The sequence below is a fragment of the Aegilops tauschii genome, chromosome 7 (assembly GCF_002575655.3).
Source record: "Aegilops tauschii subsp. strangulata cultivar AL8/78 chromosome 7, Aet v6.0, whole genome shotgun sequence".
Lineage (NCBI taxonomy): Eukaryota > Viridiplantae > Streptophyta > Magnoliopsida > Poales > Poaceae > Aegilops > Aegilops tauschii.
The window spans coordinates 72,407,757-72,427,234 of record NC_053041.3 but is presented as its reverse complement, the minus strand read 5'-3'; the positions used below and the strand labels follow the sequence as shown (position 1 = coordinate 72,427,234).

Genomic DNA, 19,478 nt, shown 5'->3' with positions numbered 1-19,478 from the left:
GAATGTCCACACTAAGTACAAGAGACAATCCTGGAATTTTACACTCCACTAACAAAGGTGATGCTATATACTGTTATATGCCAATAAGCTTTTCGGGTGAGAAATTCTTTTCCCTATTGGCTGTGCCGAGTGGACCTAGCAATTTCCTCCCAGCCTTCTCGCTGCAGTACGATGATGATAAGTATGAGGACCAGAGACTAGTCAACCTGAAAAAACTCGGTTTCGCTCGGTCAAACTTTAGGACCGGAAGTGCATCAGCAGTTCAGCTCAGCATATATATGCAATCGAATGGCCTGTGGCCACCACATCATCGTCGATCTACCGTCAGATCTCGTCTCCTCTCCTCTACTTTTCTCCTCGGTTTCTTCGAACTCGAACTCGCCGTGCTCCTTCCTTGCACTCCTCGTACTTCCCGCCGACCTGCCATTGCCGGCAAGCTAGCTAGCCATGCAGGACGGTGGAGGCGGAGGAGGAGGAGGGGACGGCAATAGCATGCATCTGCTCCTGAGCATCCTGGCCGACGGCGAGGAGCAGGCGAGGCGGCTCCTCGGCGAGCTGCCGCCGGCCGACGACGAGGGGCAGCTGCTCGGGCAGGGGCCGGCGGCCGAGTGCTGCCGGGGCGTGGCGGAGCAGCTGCTGTGCACGTTCAGGAAGGCGATCGCCGTCGCTAAGGCCATCGAGGCGGCCGGCGGGGACTCGCCGCGGTCCGCCAACGAGGGCGGCGCCGGCATGGCTGGCAGGGACGCGGCGCAGGCGCAGGAGCGCCAAGGCCAAGGCGTCTGCAAGAGAAGGTGCGTACTACGAGGGTGTTTGTTTCCAGTGACTTATTGGTTTAGGGACTTAAAAAAGTCCCTATAAATTCCATCTAAACCAAACATGAGGAACTTATAGGGACTTAAATAGGCATTTGGGACTTATGAAATAAAACTCTTAAGGAGAGTCTTATAGGGACTTATAGTTGTAATATGGTCTTGTAAGGACTTATAAGTCCTAGGAACCAAACAGATAGAGACTTTTTAGGGACTTGGGACTTATAAGTTGGGACTAAAAATAGTCCTAGGACTTATGAACCAAACAAGGCCGTATGTGCGTTTATGATTTCAAATTTAGGACGGCGCACTTTTTCTACGTACCTACGGAAATGTCGAGCTAGCCAGCTATAGTAGCCAGTATGGTAGTGAAAACGCTCATCGTATTTGTCTCTGAATTCTTTTTATTTTCGCATACCGATGCTTCAAATCCATGCTCAAAATATTTGCATGTTTTGGTCTCAAATATGATACTCCCTCGGATCCATGTTAATTGTTGTTGATTTGATACAAAATGGATCGGATGGAATAGATTTATTACTCTCACATCCTATAAGATTATTACACTGTTTCGCTATGGCACCATCAACCAAACGAGTAACATGGTCAAAATTGCGACAAGCCACCCCAAAGAAGTAACACGGTGTTAGAGATGTTGAAATATATTGACCACCCTTCTCCATCAGCTCAGACATTTCCATGAATTGGCTGGAGCATGATTCAATAAGACACTGGGCAACTAGTTGCATTTATGCTCGCCATCCCGACAAGACAGGGGTATCAACTTGCTGCCGTTGAGCTCTTCCAATCTCTTCGCGCTATGGTTCATCAACACCTCATGCTACGATAGTTGTAGCATAGACAATGACATTGACAAGTTGTACTACAAGAGAATAACACCTGCATAATAGAGTTAGCTAACCTTTCAATCGAAAACCACATCATTATGGCATAGCCAAATTGACAAATAAAAACAGTAGTGGTTCCAGCAAGAATTAAAGAGCGGAGATATCTAATGGAAGTTATTGGCCTTTTTTGTTCCCCGTCGAGATGTCATCACCAGGAAACATATATAAAGCCAACATAGAAGAAACTAAATCCAGTCCAAATGTTTATCGTTTTTTTTAAGGGCCCAATGTTTATCAGTTGTTCGTATGAAAGATTTCAATCCTCTTATAAATTTCTCAAATGTTTTTTAATTGGATACTTCGATAACTATTCGGTTCTCAGATATGGAGGTTTTTGTCTGAAAGGTACCCTACCGATTGAACGGGGAAACTAGAAAGCGACGTAGAGTAATGGCAGAAAGTGGGGTTTTGGAATTTTGGTCAAAGAGAAATGCATCGATCTACCATGACCATACGTGTATCCAGCACTTGGGCATTCGTTAGCATTTGAATTAGTCTAAAAGAACTTGCATGGTCCTGGGTATGACACAGGAAGGGGCTGCCAAGATGGACCGAAAAGTTCAGAATACCCGACGACGCAAATCTGGAGTACACGCCGGACGACGGATTCAGCTGGAGGAAGTACGGCCAGAAGGACATCCTCGGCGCCAAATTCCCAAGGTTTGTGACATTTATTTTACGAAAACCATGTAAATAGTTAGCTGCCGTATAATTTCATAATACCGCACATTGTTGAGGAAATCATTAACTGGTAGATGTTTAGTTAGCTGGTGAGTAGGGGTTAATCAACAAGTTGATCAATTAATTGGACGATTTATTCTTTTACCGGCTACTTGATGACCCTATAAATAGGGATTAATTGGCAAGTTAAGTGGATGAATTCTTGAACTGGGATATTGCAACTTTGTCGATGGTAATAAACATAGTATCAAATAAAATAAATCTCACGTAAAATTATACTATTAGATAGGAAAAAGAGTATGCCAAAAAAATATTTAGAAAATATATATATGCAAAATCGACCAGCTTCTATTTTGTGACACTGACTGAGACGACGATGGTGGGGATATGCCGCGCGCGCATGCAGGGGCTACTACCGGTGCACGTACCGCAACGCGCAGGGGTGCGCCGCCACGAGGCAGGTGCAGCGCTCCGACGCCGACCTCGCCGTGTTCGACGTCACGTACCAGGGAGCGCACACCTGCCTCCAGGCGCAGCGCCGCGCCGCCGCGCCTCCCCCTCCTCCCGACGTCCAACGGTCACCACCGGCGTTGCAGGACCCGGACATGCAGCTGCTCGAGAATTTCAGGAACGGCCTCAAGGTGGAGACCGACGGCCTGCCGCCGCCGCCGCCCTGCTTCCATGGCGACGGCACCACAGCCTTCTCGTTTGCCTACGCCGCGGCAGGAGCAGCGGGCTACTCCCCGGCGGAGAGCGGCGGCCAGCGGCTCCTGCAGGGAGGGGGCTGCTTCGCCCCGGCGACTTTCTCCTCGCCGGCCGCAACGACGTCGGCCGGGCCGGGCTACTTCGTGCACTGCACGCGCGGGGCGCACGAGTCGCCGGAGCTCGCCGAGGTCGTGTCGGCGGCGACCGCCTCGGACCGGGCCGGCTTCGACTACTCGATGTACCTGCACCAGCACGACCTGGACGCGCACCTGCCGTTCCCGTTCGACCCAATGTTCGGCCACCCTTCCTCCCATGGCCAACACGGAGACGCGTGAACCAATCGAGGCGTGACTATGTAAAGAACAGCCGGATTATTCAGGTTTCGGTATGTATTATTAACCCATCATCACCGTCGGAAAATATCATTTGGGTGTGCCTAGTTCTGATCTACTACTATCTCTGCACTAAAGTATAAGATGTTTTTGTAATTCAATTTAGCTTACAAAAACATCTTATATACTCCAGGAGTACATGACAGCGTCTCAACCATTTTCTTAGATTAGATGATGGGTTGTGTATACTTGAACGACATTTCCTGGAGGTATCACCAACAGGTATTCATTCCCAAGTGTAGGCTGACTAGACTGTCAACGATGATACAGAAACGGGGCATCAAAACGGGAACATCACGTAAGCATAACACGTACAAACTACTCCCTCAGTTTCAAAATATAAGTCTTTTATGGACTATATACGGAGCAAAATGAGTGAATCTACACTCTAAAATATGTATATATACCTTTTCTCGTTTGCAGCGACTCGACACGCGCAAGCTGCAAGCTCAGTTCAGAAGAGGCCGTAGAGTAGAATGGAACACACATCGAACATCGAACCTCGAAAAATATATTTAGACAGGAACCGTGATAGGTGGGTGATCATGCGTGTCCTTTGACCCACGGCACTAGCATTTGGCTGCCACCAGGGATGGAAATGGAACGGAAACGGTTGCTACTACAATTGTTTTTATATTTTTTGTGAGAGCACAAAATGAATATAGGAACCCCCGAAAACAAATATGAAAATGAATGCAATGGGAAATGAAAATGGAGCAAATACGGCACATACACGGAGACAGAAGCAACTGAAGACCCTTTGAACCATAGACAAAAATACAAGGAAACCAACAAATTTGTTCGGTTGATAAGATGATGTATAAAATATGAAGATATATCATGGCTATATAATACCTCCTCCATTCAAGCGTTTTTTACACTAGTTTCATTCTATATATCCTACTTCCTCTGTCCTATCATACAATAAACACGAGGAGGCAATTTGCTATGCATGCTCAGACTCTGTTTTACCTCACCACTTTTCACCACTTTAAAAGAAGGTATTCAGACATCATGTGTTGCATGTAACCAAATACTCCCTCCGTTCCCAAATATAAGTCTTTTTAGAGATTCCAACAAGTGATCACATACGAAGCAAAATGAGTGAATTTACACTCTAAAATATGTCTACATACATCCATATGTTGTAGTTCATTTGAAATGTCTAAAAAGACTTATATTTAGAAATGGAGGGAGTACAACACCCTGCATCTGCCTAGAACAAACATTCAACCAAATACTGTGCATGCGTTTCTTCACAGCCAGGCTGTGGAGGATACAGGCAAACAAACTATGTACACAACATGGTTTTTAGTCTGTGTATTCACTCAGCAATACCCAACCCAGTCACATATGCAAGGGGCAAAATTTGGTGCAGGCTACCAAACACACCCAATGAGAATCTCAGAGTAAGTTTTACCGGCCACAGCACAAACAGGCTGCAAAACCTCAGATCGAGTAACAAAAGTGTCTCTACCACACAAAACCCGCACAGGGGTAAATTATTCTTCCAAACATCTCAAAACGAACGAGCAACAGCAACCTCTAAAAATACATATGTCCAACGCTACATACAGCTAACGAGACTTATCCTCACAACAGCTTTTCTTTTAACTGTCTCCGATGCTGAGAATGTCAGGAGGCCAGCCGCGCTTCACGCTGAAGAAATCATTGGCCAGAAGACCTCGCACGCCGCTGCGACGGATTTTCCGAGCTCCTGTTTCCTGCAATCCAGACCAACAATTAATTCAACCAATGTGTGAGATACTAAAAAGGCAACAGCTGTAGGATCTCAAGGCAGCGCTCCTTCGAAGCATGCATTGTTCCACGTGGCTAACAGAAAAGCTTTGTATCCACACGGCTAACAGGAAAGCTTTGTATCCAGACCAATAATAATTCAACCAATATTTTCCAGATGCCCCATGGTACCACGGCAACACCGCAGGCAATCACATCTTTACAACGACTAACAGGAAAGCTTTGTATCCACGCGGCTAACAGGAAAGCTTTGTATCCAAACCAATAATAATTCAACCAATGTTTTCCAGATGCCCCACGGTACCGCGGCAACACCGCAGGCAATCACATCTTTACAACGACTAACAGGAAAGCTTTGTATCCACGCGGCTAACAGCAAAGCTTTGTATCCAAACCAATAATAATTCAACCAATGTTTTCCAGATGCCCCATGGTACCGCGGCAACACCGCAGGCAATCACATCTTTACGACGACTAACAGGAAACCTTTGTATCCACGCGGCTAGACCAGCAAACGAGTCGGGAATCACTTTCTGAGGTTAATAAGAGCACATTTCATCACATACCAAACACGCCTCGCTACCGGGAAAGGAAAGAACAAATGGTCAATCCCCTCATCCAGCTGTCTGCAAAACATACACCCACGAGGCCACGACTACCCTTCCATCCTCTACGTAACAGAACATCCTTTGTCAAAATACTTTTCCTACTAACCAGCCACAAGAACACTTCCCAACTTTTTAATACGGAATCTAAATGAACCGAAGTTTCCTAAAAGGGCGTGGGACTTGTCTAGCCTTAATAGCATTGTACATCGACTTCACCGTAAATTTGCCAGCTTTGGTCAGTGTCCATACGCATCTGTCCATTGCATTTGTGAGCTTCACTCCAGCACAATCACTCTTCATTTGATCCCACAGGCTAGCCAACCCTCCCCAAATCACTCTTCTAAACTAAAGCTAGTCCATCCATCAGCAAAAACTTTAGAAACTTTTACATTTCTATTGCTGCACAGATTATGAAGTCTGTAATTCTCAGCTAAGCTGATGGTACCCAGCCATACATCTTCCCAGAATCTAGTCCCATGTTCATACCAATTTTTCTAAAAATGTATCTTTTACTTTCATAAGACCATACCAGAAATGAAATGTACAGGCTTCAGTTTACAGACAAATTTACTTACTTGAATATTTATTCCTAGTGAGCTCCTGCCAGAGGCCCTCTTAATTATCAATTTTCCACAACCATCTACTCAGTAAACATTCATAACTGAGAAATCCACAGCACCCAGGCCTCCCAAGACCCGTCGACATTGTCCCAAAGTTTTCATAAGCTAATACTGTACAGGGACGCCACGAACCACAAGAAACAAGGTCCAATTTGGTTTACTCTGGGACATTGTAAGGTTAATGAGTTTTGGTAGCTGATACGAATGAGATCACTGGTGGGAGACAACATGAGTTATTGAGTGACGCGAAACCTGTTGCCGAAGAGTCATTGATGATCAGACAACGCACCAGAAAGCCACATACTACCTTAGTTTACTCAAAAGCCACATACTACCTTAGTTGAGTCTTGACTGGTGGTACGAGTGAGATTATGATAGTCAGCAAGAGTTGGTTGAGTGACACGAAATCCGCCACCGGAGATCCGTGAATGATTGGACAAATCATTCACCGCACTAGGCCGAGGACAGCCTTGCAGCACGCTACGGCACAAAATCACAAGAAACGGGATCAATTTTGAATTACTCAGTATTAGCTTAGATGAGTTTTGGCAGTTTATATGAATGGAATTAGCGGTGAGTCGGCGGAAGGTGGTTCCGAGATTTTACAATGAAATTTATAGATTTTTGGTGATTCCAAGATTCAGAGTGTAGGGAGGTCGTACTATCAAGAGGGGTACAAGCAAATGTATTTTCGTCTGAACTCCAAGAAAATCCTAAGCCTAAGCCCTGAAACAATCAACTCAAGCCACTCAACTCCTCGTTTTTCAAAAGCCCTAGTACCACCGTGTTTTTCTAGCCGTCACTATCAATCCTTCAGGAGTTAGTTTACCCAGAGAGCAAATCCAATTTTCCACAGCACTGGAACTGCCGTGCATATTGTTCTGGTACTGCCAATCAAAGTTTCCTTTGAAGTTTGAAACCTTCTCTGTTAGCTATGATAAGTTTTCCCTGGCACTTCCGAGCCGTTTCGGCATTTGTCCGTTACTTCCGAGCAAATCCTTCCAGTGCCTCCGAGATGTCACTTTGGCATCTTTGCATAGTTTTTCATTGAGGAACTGCTCTGTTTACTTTGGTACTACCAAGACGCCATTCCTTATTAATAAGGATTTGTTACATGTGATTTATTTGAGGTCAAATTTACAGTGTAAGAATGAATTATAAAAACATATGGAAAGAAAAGTTTTCCTTTAGGGGGTGGCAGTCTTAGAACATTCAGGCCACTGCATAGTACTAAGTCTACCGTGGTAATACCCGGAGAAAGGACTTGCATCAAACATTGACAGACATTGTTCAGCAGCAATAAATACTTAGTGAGGTTCTGAACGCACAAAAGCAGTAATAAATACCTGAGAGCTGCACAAGAGATAAGACCAACACATCAATCTAGTCCTCGTCTTCATCAAAAACAGTTCTAACAGGGCCCTTCACCCCGCTACCATTATACCCAATGAGCTCCTGAGAAGCCTTCGCAAGGAACTCTTCCGCAGCAGCACGAACAGACTTCCTCTCTGGCAGTGGCTGTGACTTCCTCTTCCTCCCAGACCAGCCCGCCCCTTCCCCTTTACTGATTGCCTGCATGCCCCTCTTCTGGTCTGAAAGTAATAAGAATCAGAACCACAACTCCATACCATACAGAGACGAGACCATACAAATTCAACAAGCAGTTATATACCATCTGTCAAATGGGACAACGAACGACCAATGAACCTTGCAGCCGCTTGCGTATTCATGGTGGTGGAAGGGCGCAGTGGTGCTGCAATTCAGAATCCAAGTTGTTATCGGTTTTTATAATCTTACTGAATATCAATTTGTAAGCCAAGCACGCAGCAAGAGTGAATAAGTCAAGTACCCTTGTCCCATTCGTTCAATCGATTTAACTTCTCCTGCCACAGGCTTAACCTCTCCTGCAAAAGAAAGAAGGGGAGCTCTTACTACGAATGAAACATCTTGCATGAGCACACAAAAAGAAAAGGAAATCTCCAACTTGCTTGGCATCAAAAGACAAAAGGAAAGTCATGATCTAATTCTCATGTCACAGAATCCGCCACCCAAAAACACATGTATCAAAACTTTCTCATGTCCAAAACTTCCTCCCTATAAGTAGTAACTCTGTGCTCCAACAACAGATGAAGAGATACCAACATGACAGCATCCCACTAAGCAGTCATAGGTGAAAGCCAGAAGCCCTGCCAGATCTGTTCTGACAGGTAAAATCTATCCATATTCGGCAAACACAGTCACATACTTCTGCGCATCAACTACCGAACAATACAGGGAAGCATCACATGTGTGTTCAAAGAGAAACTTACGAACTCCTTCCTGATAGGGTGCTCGTCCGGATTAATCCCCGAACACCTCAGCCGCACTGCAAAACACCGGGAAAAACCGACCTTGTGTTATTCAGAAAGAAGGAAGGATGTATGCGCGAGCTATATAGGAAGGAGGCGCATGCCCTTGCCTGAGAAGAGGGAGGTCGCGGCGTGGGCTACGGCGAGGAAGGCGCGCGCCCGCTGCAGAGGCGGGAGCTCGGCTATGGCGTCGGGGTCCTCGGCCGCCGCGGCGAGCATCTCGGCGAGGTGGTCCCCCACGGACTCGGTGGCCGCCAGGGCCTCCTCGGCGGCGCAGAGCACCGCGGGCGGCACCGCCGGGGGCGCTCCCGCGACGGAGGCGGCACTGTCCATGGTCTCGATTTAGGCGGCGGCGGAAGCGGAGCGAGCTTTCTTTTTTTCGGCGAAAAAGTAAAGCGAGGCGAGTTCGATTTGTGTCGGGGTGTTTTAGGGTTTCAAATCAGCGTGTTTGGGGATCAACCGGTGATTTAATTGGGCCCGGCTACTGAACAGTCTCGGGCAGTTGGGTTCCCTTCATCTTTAACCTCCGGTTTCTCTTGGACTCTCTTCTCCCCACCTTGCCTCTCCTTATCTTCAACCTCCACCTCATGTGTTTTTTTTCTTCCTCCTCGGCCCTCTCCTCCCCATGCCTAACCTCTCTCCTCCGACAGTGATGTCATGTCGTCCCCGCCTCTGGCGAGCCCTCGCCAACGGCGCCGCGTCCGGTCATGACGTACCTGTCTCGAGTTTGGATGCTGCCTAATCTCATCGGCGGTCAAAAATGAAAGAGAGTATATAAAGCGCGCATGGTCGTCATGTGGTCATCCACATAACACCATATGTGTTGTCGGATTTTTAACTCATGCCCGCTCTTGTGCAAGATATGAGAAAAGGGGTGTGATGCATCAGCTGACAGGATCGCGCGATACAAATGTCGCGTCGTAGTGGTATCCAAATGCAAAAAAAAACATGAACCCGTCAACTCCGCTACGCCTACACCAGCAATGACGCACTGCCTCCGTGCGCACTTGCTGTGGCATCGTCGAGATGCGACAACCGACCACAACCTTTTCTCTTGGCCTCGGGCGCTTCTATTAACCATCCGCGAAATAGACTAATTTGCAAAAAGGAAAACTAGGCTGCACTATAGCATATTATTTAATTGATATATTGGGTTGCCACGATCGTGATGCGTTGCACTGTTGAGACCTACTAAGTTGTACGAAATCAGCAACCGTTTTGGCACGCCAAGTGTAGACAACACAGGACTGATGATGTGGCAGGCGCGCAATGAATTGGTTTTCTAAAATTATTAAACTTCAAACCCGCAACTTCGGTGCTTACACTGATGATGTGGCGGGCGTGCAATGTATAGTAAGAAAAAACATTGTATCCCTCCTCCCATTCTTCCTTCTTTGGCGGGGAGTCATAAAAGTCCCAGATGAGCGATCTCGAGCTTGACATTTGCACAATGGCACTTCCCACGTCTTAATTCACGCAAAAAATCAATGAATCGACAAGTCATTGCACAATTTCGGAGAAGAAATAGGCGCTTGTGCATTTGGACAAACATGTACTAGAGAGGAGGGGGAGGGCGCCACAGTGTTCCTGGGGATCACCACACGGACACGTGTGGGCTCGCCACGGTCGTGCTGTTGGGAGCCAAGACTGCTTCAACGCGAGCAATGGTGTCCTTGCATGATGGTCATTATGATGGCTATAAATGAGGATGATAGTGGCAAGAAAGAGCGGGGGGGTGTCAGTGCACGGTTTCTTCATCGTAAAATGATTGTCCGAACCTTATATTGATGGAACACTAATTCGTTCCAAACCATGTGTATCGACCGGGGTACTTAAGGCCCCGTGAAAGTGCATTGTCATCCAATTACTTTTTTGGTTTTGATAATAATAGGATTAGCGATATCTAATGTCGGTTGTCAAGTTTATCTTAGGACATTGGAATCTTATGTGTGTCTACGAACTCCGGTGACCCCCTATTCAAAAAGGACAAAAGACAGTGTTCTTCAGCAGCTCGGGAAATTTTTCGATTGATTTGAGTTATGGGAGAAAATGTATTATTAAGAGGGGTTGCTGAGATTAGGGAGTTGGGAAACTCATTTCACTCATACACATATTGCCTTCCCAAAAAAATGCCTCCTAAAGGGAGGGTTTTATCGAGGTTGAAATGGTCTCAGCAAGTTGTCCGGGTGCCTGGGGTCTTGGACCTCTAAGTGCGCAGAGGCATTAGGGAGATACCAGCCACCACTGGGTGGTCGGTGCCCGAAGTAGGGCATGACCCGCTGACTGGTACGGGTGTGGAGTAGGTACAATTACAAAAATTAATTACTTAGTAGCAATTTTAGGCAAGTGCGGGATATAAATGCGAGCCTAACAATTGCTAAGGCGAGTCAAGTTACAAGCAAGGAAGACAACAACAATATGTAGAAACTAAACAACACAATAGACATAGCAAGTGCAGGGTCAGTCGACCAAAGTAACCACAAGTATGGAGGTAGAGTTAGGGATAACTTAAACTCTGAAGACGAGGATGTATCCCATGTTCACTTCCTTGGAGGGAAGTTAGTCACCGTCGGAGGGGTGGGTATTACCTCGAAGACACACCAACACCATGAAGGCTCGTCATATTCTCCTTGAGATATCACAACGAATGTGATTCTCAACCACTAGAGGTAGACCTTGATGAGACCTTCAAGCTGTTGGGGAACGCAGTATTTCAAAAATTTTACCTACGATCACGCAAGATCTATCTAGGAGATGCATAGAAACGAGCGGGGAGAGTGTGTCCACGTACCCTCGTAGACCGAAAGTGGAAGCGTTTAGTGACACGGTTGATGTAGTCGAATGTCTTCGCGATCCAACCGATCCAAGTACCGAACGTACGGCACCTCCGCGTTCAGCACACGTTCAGCTCGATGACGTCCCTCGGGCTCTTGATCCAGTTGAGGACGAGGGAGAGTTCCGTCAGCACGACGGTGTGGCGATGGTGATGATGAAGTTACCGGCGCAGGGCTTCGCCTAAGCACTACGACGATATGACCAAGGTGTGTAACTATGGAGGGGGGCACCGCACACGGTTAAGAGAAACTTGTGTGTTCTAGGGCTGCCCCCTAGCCCCTTATATAAAGGAGGGGAGGGGGAGGCCGGCCGGCCCTGTAGGGCGCGCCAGGAGAGGGGAGTCCTGAAGGATATATGCCCTAGAGGCAATAATAAAGTTATTATTTATTTTCTTATTTCATGATAAATGTTTATTATTCATGCTAGAATTGTATTAAACGGAACTTAGTACATGTGTGAATACATAGACAGACAGAGTGTCCCTAGTATGCATCTACTTGACTAGCTCGTTAATCAAAGATGGTTAAGTTTCCTAGCCATAGACATGTGTTGTCATTTGATGAACGGGATCACATCATTAGAGAATGATGTGATGGACCATTCGTTAGCTTAGCATTATGATAGTTTCAGTTTCATTGCTACTGCTTTCTTCATGACTTATACATGTTCCCCAGACTATGAGATTATGCAACTCCCAAATACCGGAGGAACACCTTGTGTGCTATCAAACGTCACAACGTAACTGGGTGATTATAAAGATGCTCTATAGGTGTCTCCGAAAGTGTATGTTGGGTTGGCATAGATCAAGATTAGGATTTGTCACTCCGTGTATCGGAGAGGTATCTCTGGGCCCTCTCGGTAATGCACATCACTATAAGCCTTGCAAGCAATGTGACTAATGAGTTAGTTGAAGGAAATATGCCCTAGAGGCAATAATAAAGTTATTATTTATTTCCTTGTTTCATGATAAATGTTTATTATTCATGCTAGAATTGTATTAACCAGAAACTTAGTACATGTGTGAATACATAGACAAACAGAGTGTCACTAGTATGCCTCTACTTGACTAGCTCGTTGAATCAAAGATGGTTAAGTTTCCTAACCATAGACATGAGTTGTCATTTGATTAATGGGATCACTTCATTAGAGAATGATGTGATTGACTTGACCCATTCTGTTAGCTTAGCACTTGATCGTTTAGTATGTTGCTATTGCTTTCTTCATGACTTATACATATTCCTATGACTATGAGATTATGCAACTCCCGAATACCGGAGGAACACTTTGTGTGCTACCAAACGTCACAACGTAACTGGGTGATTATAAAGGTGCTCTACAGGTGTCTCCGATGGTACTTGTTGAGTTGGCATAGATCAAGATTAGGATTTGTCACTCCGATTGTCGGAGAGGTATCTCTGGGCCCTCTCGGTAATGCACATCACAATAAGCCTTGCAAGCAATGTGACTAATGAGTTAGTTGCGGGATGATGCATTACGGAACGAGTAAAGAGACTTGCTGGTAACGAGATTGAACTAGGTATTGAGATACCGACGATCGAATTTCAGGCAAGTAACATACCGATGACAAAGGGAACAACTTATGCTGTTATGCGGTTTGACCGATAAAGATCTTCGTAGAATATGTGGGAACCAATATGGCATCCAGGTTCGGCTATTGGTTATTGACCGGAGACGTGTCTCGGTCATGTCTACATAGTTCTCGAACCCGTAGGGTCCGCACGCTTAAAGTTCTGTGACGATCGATATTATGAGTTTTTGTGTTTTGATGTACCGAAGGTAGTTCGGAGTCTCGGATGTGATCACGGACATGACGAGGAGTCTCGAAATGGTCGAGACGTAAAGATCGATATATTGGACGACTATGTTCAGACATCGGAAGTGTTTCCGGAGGTTTCGGACATATACCGGAGTACCGGGGGATTACCGGAACCCCCCCCCCCCCGGGGGAAGCTATTGGGCCTTATGGGCCTTAGTGGAGAAGAGAGAGGGCAGCCAGGAGGTGGCGCGCGGCCCCCCTGCCCCAGTCCGAATTGGACAAGGGGAAGGGGCGGCGGCCCCCCCTCTCCTTCCTTCTCTCCACCTCCTCCTTCCCCCTTCTCCTTCTTGGAATAGGAAAGGGGGGGCGAACCTACTTGGAGTAGGATTGCCACCCTTGGGCGCGCCTCTCCCTTGGCCGGCCCTCTCCTCCTCCCCTACTTTATATACGGGGGCAGGGGCACCCCAGAGGACACAACAATTGATCTGTTGATCTCTTAGCCGTGTGCGGTGCCCCCCTCCACCATAATCCACCTCGGTCATATCGTAGCGGTGCTTAGGCGAAGCTCTGCGTCGGTAGCATCATCATCATCGTCACCATGCCGTCGTGCTGACGAAGCTCTTCCCGGAAGCTCTACTGGATCATGAGTTCGCGGGACGTCACCGAGCTGAACGTGTGCTGAACGCGGAGGTGCCGTACGTTCGGTGCTGAGGATCGGTCGATCGTGAAGACGTATGACTACATCAACCGCATTGTTATAACGCTTCCGCTTACGGTCTATGAGGGTACGTAGACGACACTCTCCCCTCTCGTTGCTATGCATCACCATGATCTTGCGTGTGCGTAGGAAAAATTTTAAATTACTACATTCCCCAACAGTGGCATCCGAGCCAGGTTTATGCGTAGATGTTATATGCACGAGTAGAACACAAGTGAGTTGTGGGCGATACAAGTCATACTTCTTACCAGCATGTCATACTTTGGTTCGGCGGTATTGTTGGATGAAGCGGCCCGGACCGACATTACGCTTACGCGAGACTGGTTCTACCGACGTGCTTTGCACACAGGTGGCTGGCGGGTGTCAGTTTCTCCAACTTTAGTTGAACCGAGTGTGACTACGCCCAGTCCTTGAGAAGGTTAAAACAACACTAACTTGATGAACTATCGTTGTGGTTTTGATGCGTAGGTAAGAACGGTTCTTGCTCAGCACGTAGCAGCCACGTAAAACTTGCAACAACAAAGTAGAGGACGTCTAACTTGTTTTTGCAGGGCATGTTGTGATGTGATATGGTCAAGACATGATGCTATATTTTATTGTATGAGATGATCATGTTTTGTAACGGAGTTATCGGCAACTGGCAGGAGCCATATGGTTGTCGCTTTATTGTATGCAATGAAATCGCCCTGTAATTGCTTTACTTTATCACTAAGCGGTAGCGATAGTCGTAGAAGCAATAGTTGGTGAGACGACATCGATGCTACGATGGAGATCAAGGTGTCGCACCGGTGATGATGGTGATCATGATGGTGCTTTGAAGATGGAGATCAAAGGCACAAGATGATGATGGACATATCATATCACTTATATTGATTGCATATGATGTTTATCCTTTATGCATCTTATTCTGCTTTGATTGACGGTAGCATTATAAGATGATCTCTCACTAAATTTCAAGGTATAAGTGTTCTCCCTGAGTATGCACCGTTGCGAAAGTTCGTCATGCCGAGACACCACGTGATGATCGGGTGTGATAAGCTCTACGTTCAAATACAATGGGTGTAAGCCAGTTTTCCACACGCAGAATACTCGGGTTAAACTTGACGAGCCTAGCATATGCATATATGGCCTCGAAACACTGAGACCGAAAGGTCGAGCGTGAATCATGTAGTAGATATGATCAACATAGTGATGTTCACCATTGAAAACTACTCCATCTCACGTGATGATCGGACATGGTTTAGTTGATTTGGATCGCGTGATCATTTAGATGACTCGAGGGATGTCTATCTAAGTGGGAGTTCTTAAGTAATATGATTAATTGAACTTTAATTTATCATGAACTTAGTCCTGGTAGTATTAGCATATCTATGTTATAGATCAATAGCTCGCGTTTAGCTCCCCTGTTTTATTTTTGATATGTTCCTAGAGAAAACTAAGTTAAAAGATGTTAGTAGCAATAATGCGGATTGGATCCGTGATCTGAGGATTATCCTCATTGCTGCACAGAAGAATTATGTCCTTGATGCACCGCTAAGTGACAGACTAATTGCAGGAGCAGATGCAGATGTTATGAACGTTTGGCAAGCTCGATATGATGACTACTTGATAGTTTACTGCACCATGCTTTACGGCTTAGAATCGGGGCTTCAAAGACGTTTTGAACGCCACGGAGCATATGAGATGTTCCAAGAGTTGAAATTGGTATTTCAGACTCATGCCCATGTCGAAAGGTATGAGACCTTTGACAAGCACTTTGCCTACAAGATGGAGGAGAATTTCTCAGCTAGTGAGCATGTGCTCAGAATGTCTGAGTACTACAGTCACTTGAATCAAGTGGGAGTTAATCTTCCAGATAAGATTGTGATTGACAGAGTTCTCTAGTCACTATCACCTAGTTACTAGAACTTCGTGATGAACTATAATATGCAAGGGATAACGGAAACGATTCCCAAGCTCTTCGTGATGCTGAAATCGACAAAGGTAGAAATCAAGAAAAGCATCAAGTGTTGATGGTTGACAAGACCACTAGTTTCAAGAAAAGGGCAAAGGGAAGAAGGGTAACTTCAAGAAGAACGGCAAGCAAGTTGCTACTCAAGTGAAGAAGCCCAAGTCTGGACCTAAGCCTGATACTAAGTGCTTCTACTGCAAAGGGACTGGTCACTGGAAGCAGAACTGCCCCAAGTATTTGGCGGATAAAAAGGATGGCAAAGTGAACAAAGGTATATTTGATATACATGTTATTGGTGTGTACTTTACTAGTGTTTATAGCAACCCCTCACTATTTGATACTAGTTCAGTTGCTAAGATTAGTAACTCGAAACGGGAATTGCAGAACGAACAGAGACTAGTTAAGGGTGAAGTGACGATGGAAGTGGTTCCAAGATTGATATGATCATCATCGCACACTCCCTATACTTTCGGGATTAGTGTTGAACCTAAATAAATGTTATTTGGTGTTTGCGTTAAGCATGAATATGATTTGATCATGTTTATTGCAATACGGTTATTCATTTAAGTCAGAGAATAATTGTTGTTCTGTTTACATGAATAAAACCTTCAATGGTCATACACCCAAGGTGAATGGTTTATTGAATCTCGATCGTAGTGATACACATATTCATAATATTGAAGCCAAAAGATGCAAAGTTAATAATGATAGTGCAACTTATTTGTGGCACTACTGTTTAGGTCATATTGGTGTAAGGCACATGAAGAAAATCCATGCTAATGGGCTTTTGGAATCACTTGATTATGAATCAGTTGATGCTTGCGAACCATGCCTCATGGGCAAGATGACTAAGACTCCGTTCTCCGGAACAATGGAGCGAGCAACAGACTTGTTGGAAATAATACATACTGATGTATACAGTTTGATGAGTGTTGAGGCTCGTGGCAGGTATCGTTATTTTCTGACCTTCACAGATGATTTGAGCAGATATGGGTATATCTACTTGATGAAACATAAATTTGAAACATTTGAAAAGTTCAAATAATTTCAGCATGAAGTGGAAAAATCATCGTAACAAGAAAATAAAGTTTCTACGATCTGATCGTAGAGGAGAATATTTGAGTTACGAGTTTGGTCTTCATGTAAAACAATGTGGAATAGTTTCACAAATTTCATGCCACCTGGAACACCACAGCATAATGGTGTGTCCGAACATCATAACCGTACTTTATTGGATATAGTGCAATCTATGATGTCTCTTACCAATTTACCACTATCATTTTGGGGTTATGCATTAGAGACAGCTAAATTCACGTTAAAAAGGGCACCATCTAATCCGTTGAGATGACACCGTATGAACTATGGTTTGGCTGGAAACCTAAGCTGTCGTTTCTTAAAGTTTGGGGTTGCGATGCTTATGTGAAAAAGTTTCAACATGATAAGCTTCAACCCAAATCGGAGAAGTGCGTCTTCATAGGATACCCAAAATGTTGGGTACACCTTCTATCACAGATCCGAAGGCAAGATCTTTGTTGCTACGAATGGATCCTTTCTAGAGAAGGAGTTTCTCCCGAAAGAAGTGAGTGGGAGGAAAGTAGAACTTGATGAGGTAACTGTACCTGCTCCCTTATTGGAAAGTAGTTCATCACAGAAATCTGTTCGTGTGACTCCTACACCAACTAGTGAGGAAGCTAATGATGATGATCATGTAACTTCAGATCAAGTTACTACCAAACCTCGTAGGTCAACCAGAGTGAGATCCGCACCAGAGTGGTACGGTAATCCTGTTCTGGAGGTCATATTACTTGACCATGACGAACCTACGAACTATGAGGAAGCGATGATGAGCCCAGATTCCGCAAAATGGTTTAAGACCATGAAATCTGAGATGGGATCCACGTATGAGAACAAAGTATGGACTTTGGTTGACTTGCCCGATGATCGGCAAGCCATAGAAAATAAATGGATCTTCAAGAGGAATACGGACGCTCATAGTAGTGTTACTATCTACAAAGCTAGACTTGGTTTTGACAAAGTTCAAGGTGTTGACTACGATGAGATTTTCTCACTTGTGGCGATGTTTAAGTCTGTCCAAATCATGTTAGCAAATTGCCACATTTTATGAAATCTGGCAAATGGATGTCAAAACTACATTCCTTAATGGCTTTTTTAAAGAAGAGTTGTATATGATGCAACCAGAAGGTTTTATCGATCCAAAGGGTGCTAACAAAATGTGCAAGCTCCAGTGATCCATCTATGGACTGGTGCAAGCATCTCGGAGTTGGAATATACGCTTTGATGAGTTGATCAAAGCATATAGTTCTATACAGACTTGCGGTGAAGCCTGTATTTACAAGAAAGTGAGTGGGAGCACTACATCATTTCTGATAAATATATGTGAATGACATATTGTTAATCGGAAATAATATAGAATTTTCTGGAAAGCATAAAGGAGTATTTGAAAGGAGTTTTTCAAAGAAAGACCTCGGTGAAGTTGCTTACATATTGAGCATAAAGATCTATAGAGATAAATCAAGACGCTTGATAAGTTTTTTCAATGAGTACATACCTTGACAAGATTTTGAAGTAGTTCAAAATGGAACAGTCAAAGAAAGAGTTCTTGCCTGTGTTACAAGGTGTGAAATTGAGTAAGACTCAAAGCCCGACCATGGCAGAAGATAGAAAGAGAATGAAAGTCATTCCCTATGCCTCAGCCATAGGTTCTATAAAGTATGCCATACTGTGTACCAGATCTATTGTATACCTTATACTGAGTTTGGCAAGGGAGTACAATAGTGATCTAGAAGTAGATCACTGAACAGCGGTCAAAATTATCCTTAGTAGAATAAGGATATGTTTCTCGATTATGGAGGTGACAAAAGGTTCGTCGTAAAGTGTTACGTCGATGCAAGTTTTGACACAGATCCAGATGACTCTAAGTCTCAATCTGGATACATATTGAAAGTGGGAGCAATTAGCTAAAGTAGCCCCGTGCAGAGCATTGTAGACATAGAAATTTGCAAAATACATATGGATCTGAATTTGGCAGACCCGTTGACTAAACTTCTCTCACAAGCAAACATGATCACACCTTAGTACTATTTGGGTGTTAATCACATGGCGATGTGAACTAAGATTACTGACTCTAGTAAACCCTCTGAGTGTTGGTCACATGGCGATGTGAACTATGGGTGTTAATCACATGGTGATGTGAACTATTGATGTTAAATCACATGGCGATGTGAACTAGATTATTGACTCTAGTGCAAGTGGGAGACTGAAGGAAATATGCCCTAGAGGCAATAATAAAGTTATTATTTATTTCCTTATTTCATGATAAATGTTTATTATTCATGCTAGAATTGTAT

The 19,478-nt window shown here is 44.8% G+C and overlaps 2 protein-coding genes across 2 annotated transcripts; one reads left to right on the top strand and one right to left on the bottom strand.

Annotated features, from left to right (window-relative positions):
- The first annotated feature begins 240 nt into the window (after window positions 1-240).
- LOC109772726 (uncharacterized) lies at window positions 241-3,553 on the top strand. The gene is made up of 3 exons (XM_020331424.4): window positions 241-791; window positions 2,249-2,377; window positions 2,805-3,553. Exons 1-3 carry the CDS (start codon window positions 448-450, stop codon window positions 3,436-3,438), a joined length of 1,107 nt encoding a protein of 368 aa, XP_020187013.1. The 5' UTR covers window positions 241-447; the 3' UTR covers window positions 3,439-3,553.
- Window positions 3,554-4,893: 1,340 nt separating this feature from the next.
- LOC109772727 (uncharacterized) lies at window positions 4,894-9,238 on the bottom strand. Its single transcript, XM_020331426.4, has 6 exons — window positions 8,940-9,238; window positions 8,791-8,846; window positions 8,331-8,385; window positions 8,154-8,234; window positions 7,828-8,073; window positions 4,894-5,219 (listed from the first exon to the last, which is right to left on the bottom strand). Exons 1-5 carry the CDS (start codon window positions 9,160-9,162, stop codon window positions 7,865-7,867), a joined length of 624 nt encoding a protein of 207 aa, XP_020187015.1. The 5' UTR covers window positions 9,163-9,238; the 3' UTR covers window positions 4,894-5,219; window positions 7,828-7,864.
- Window positions 9,239-19,478: the final 10,240 nt, after the last annotated feature.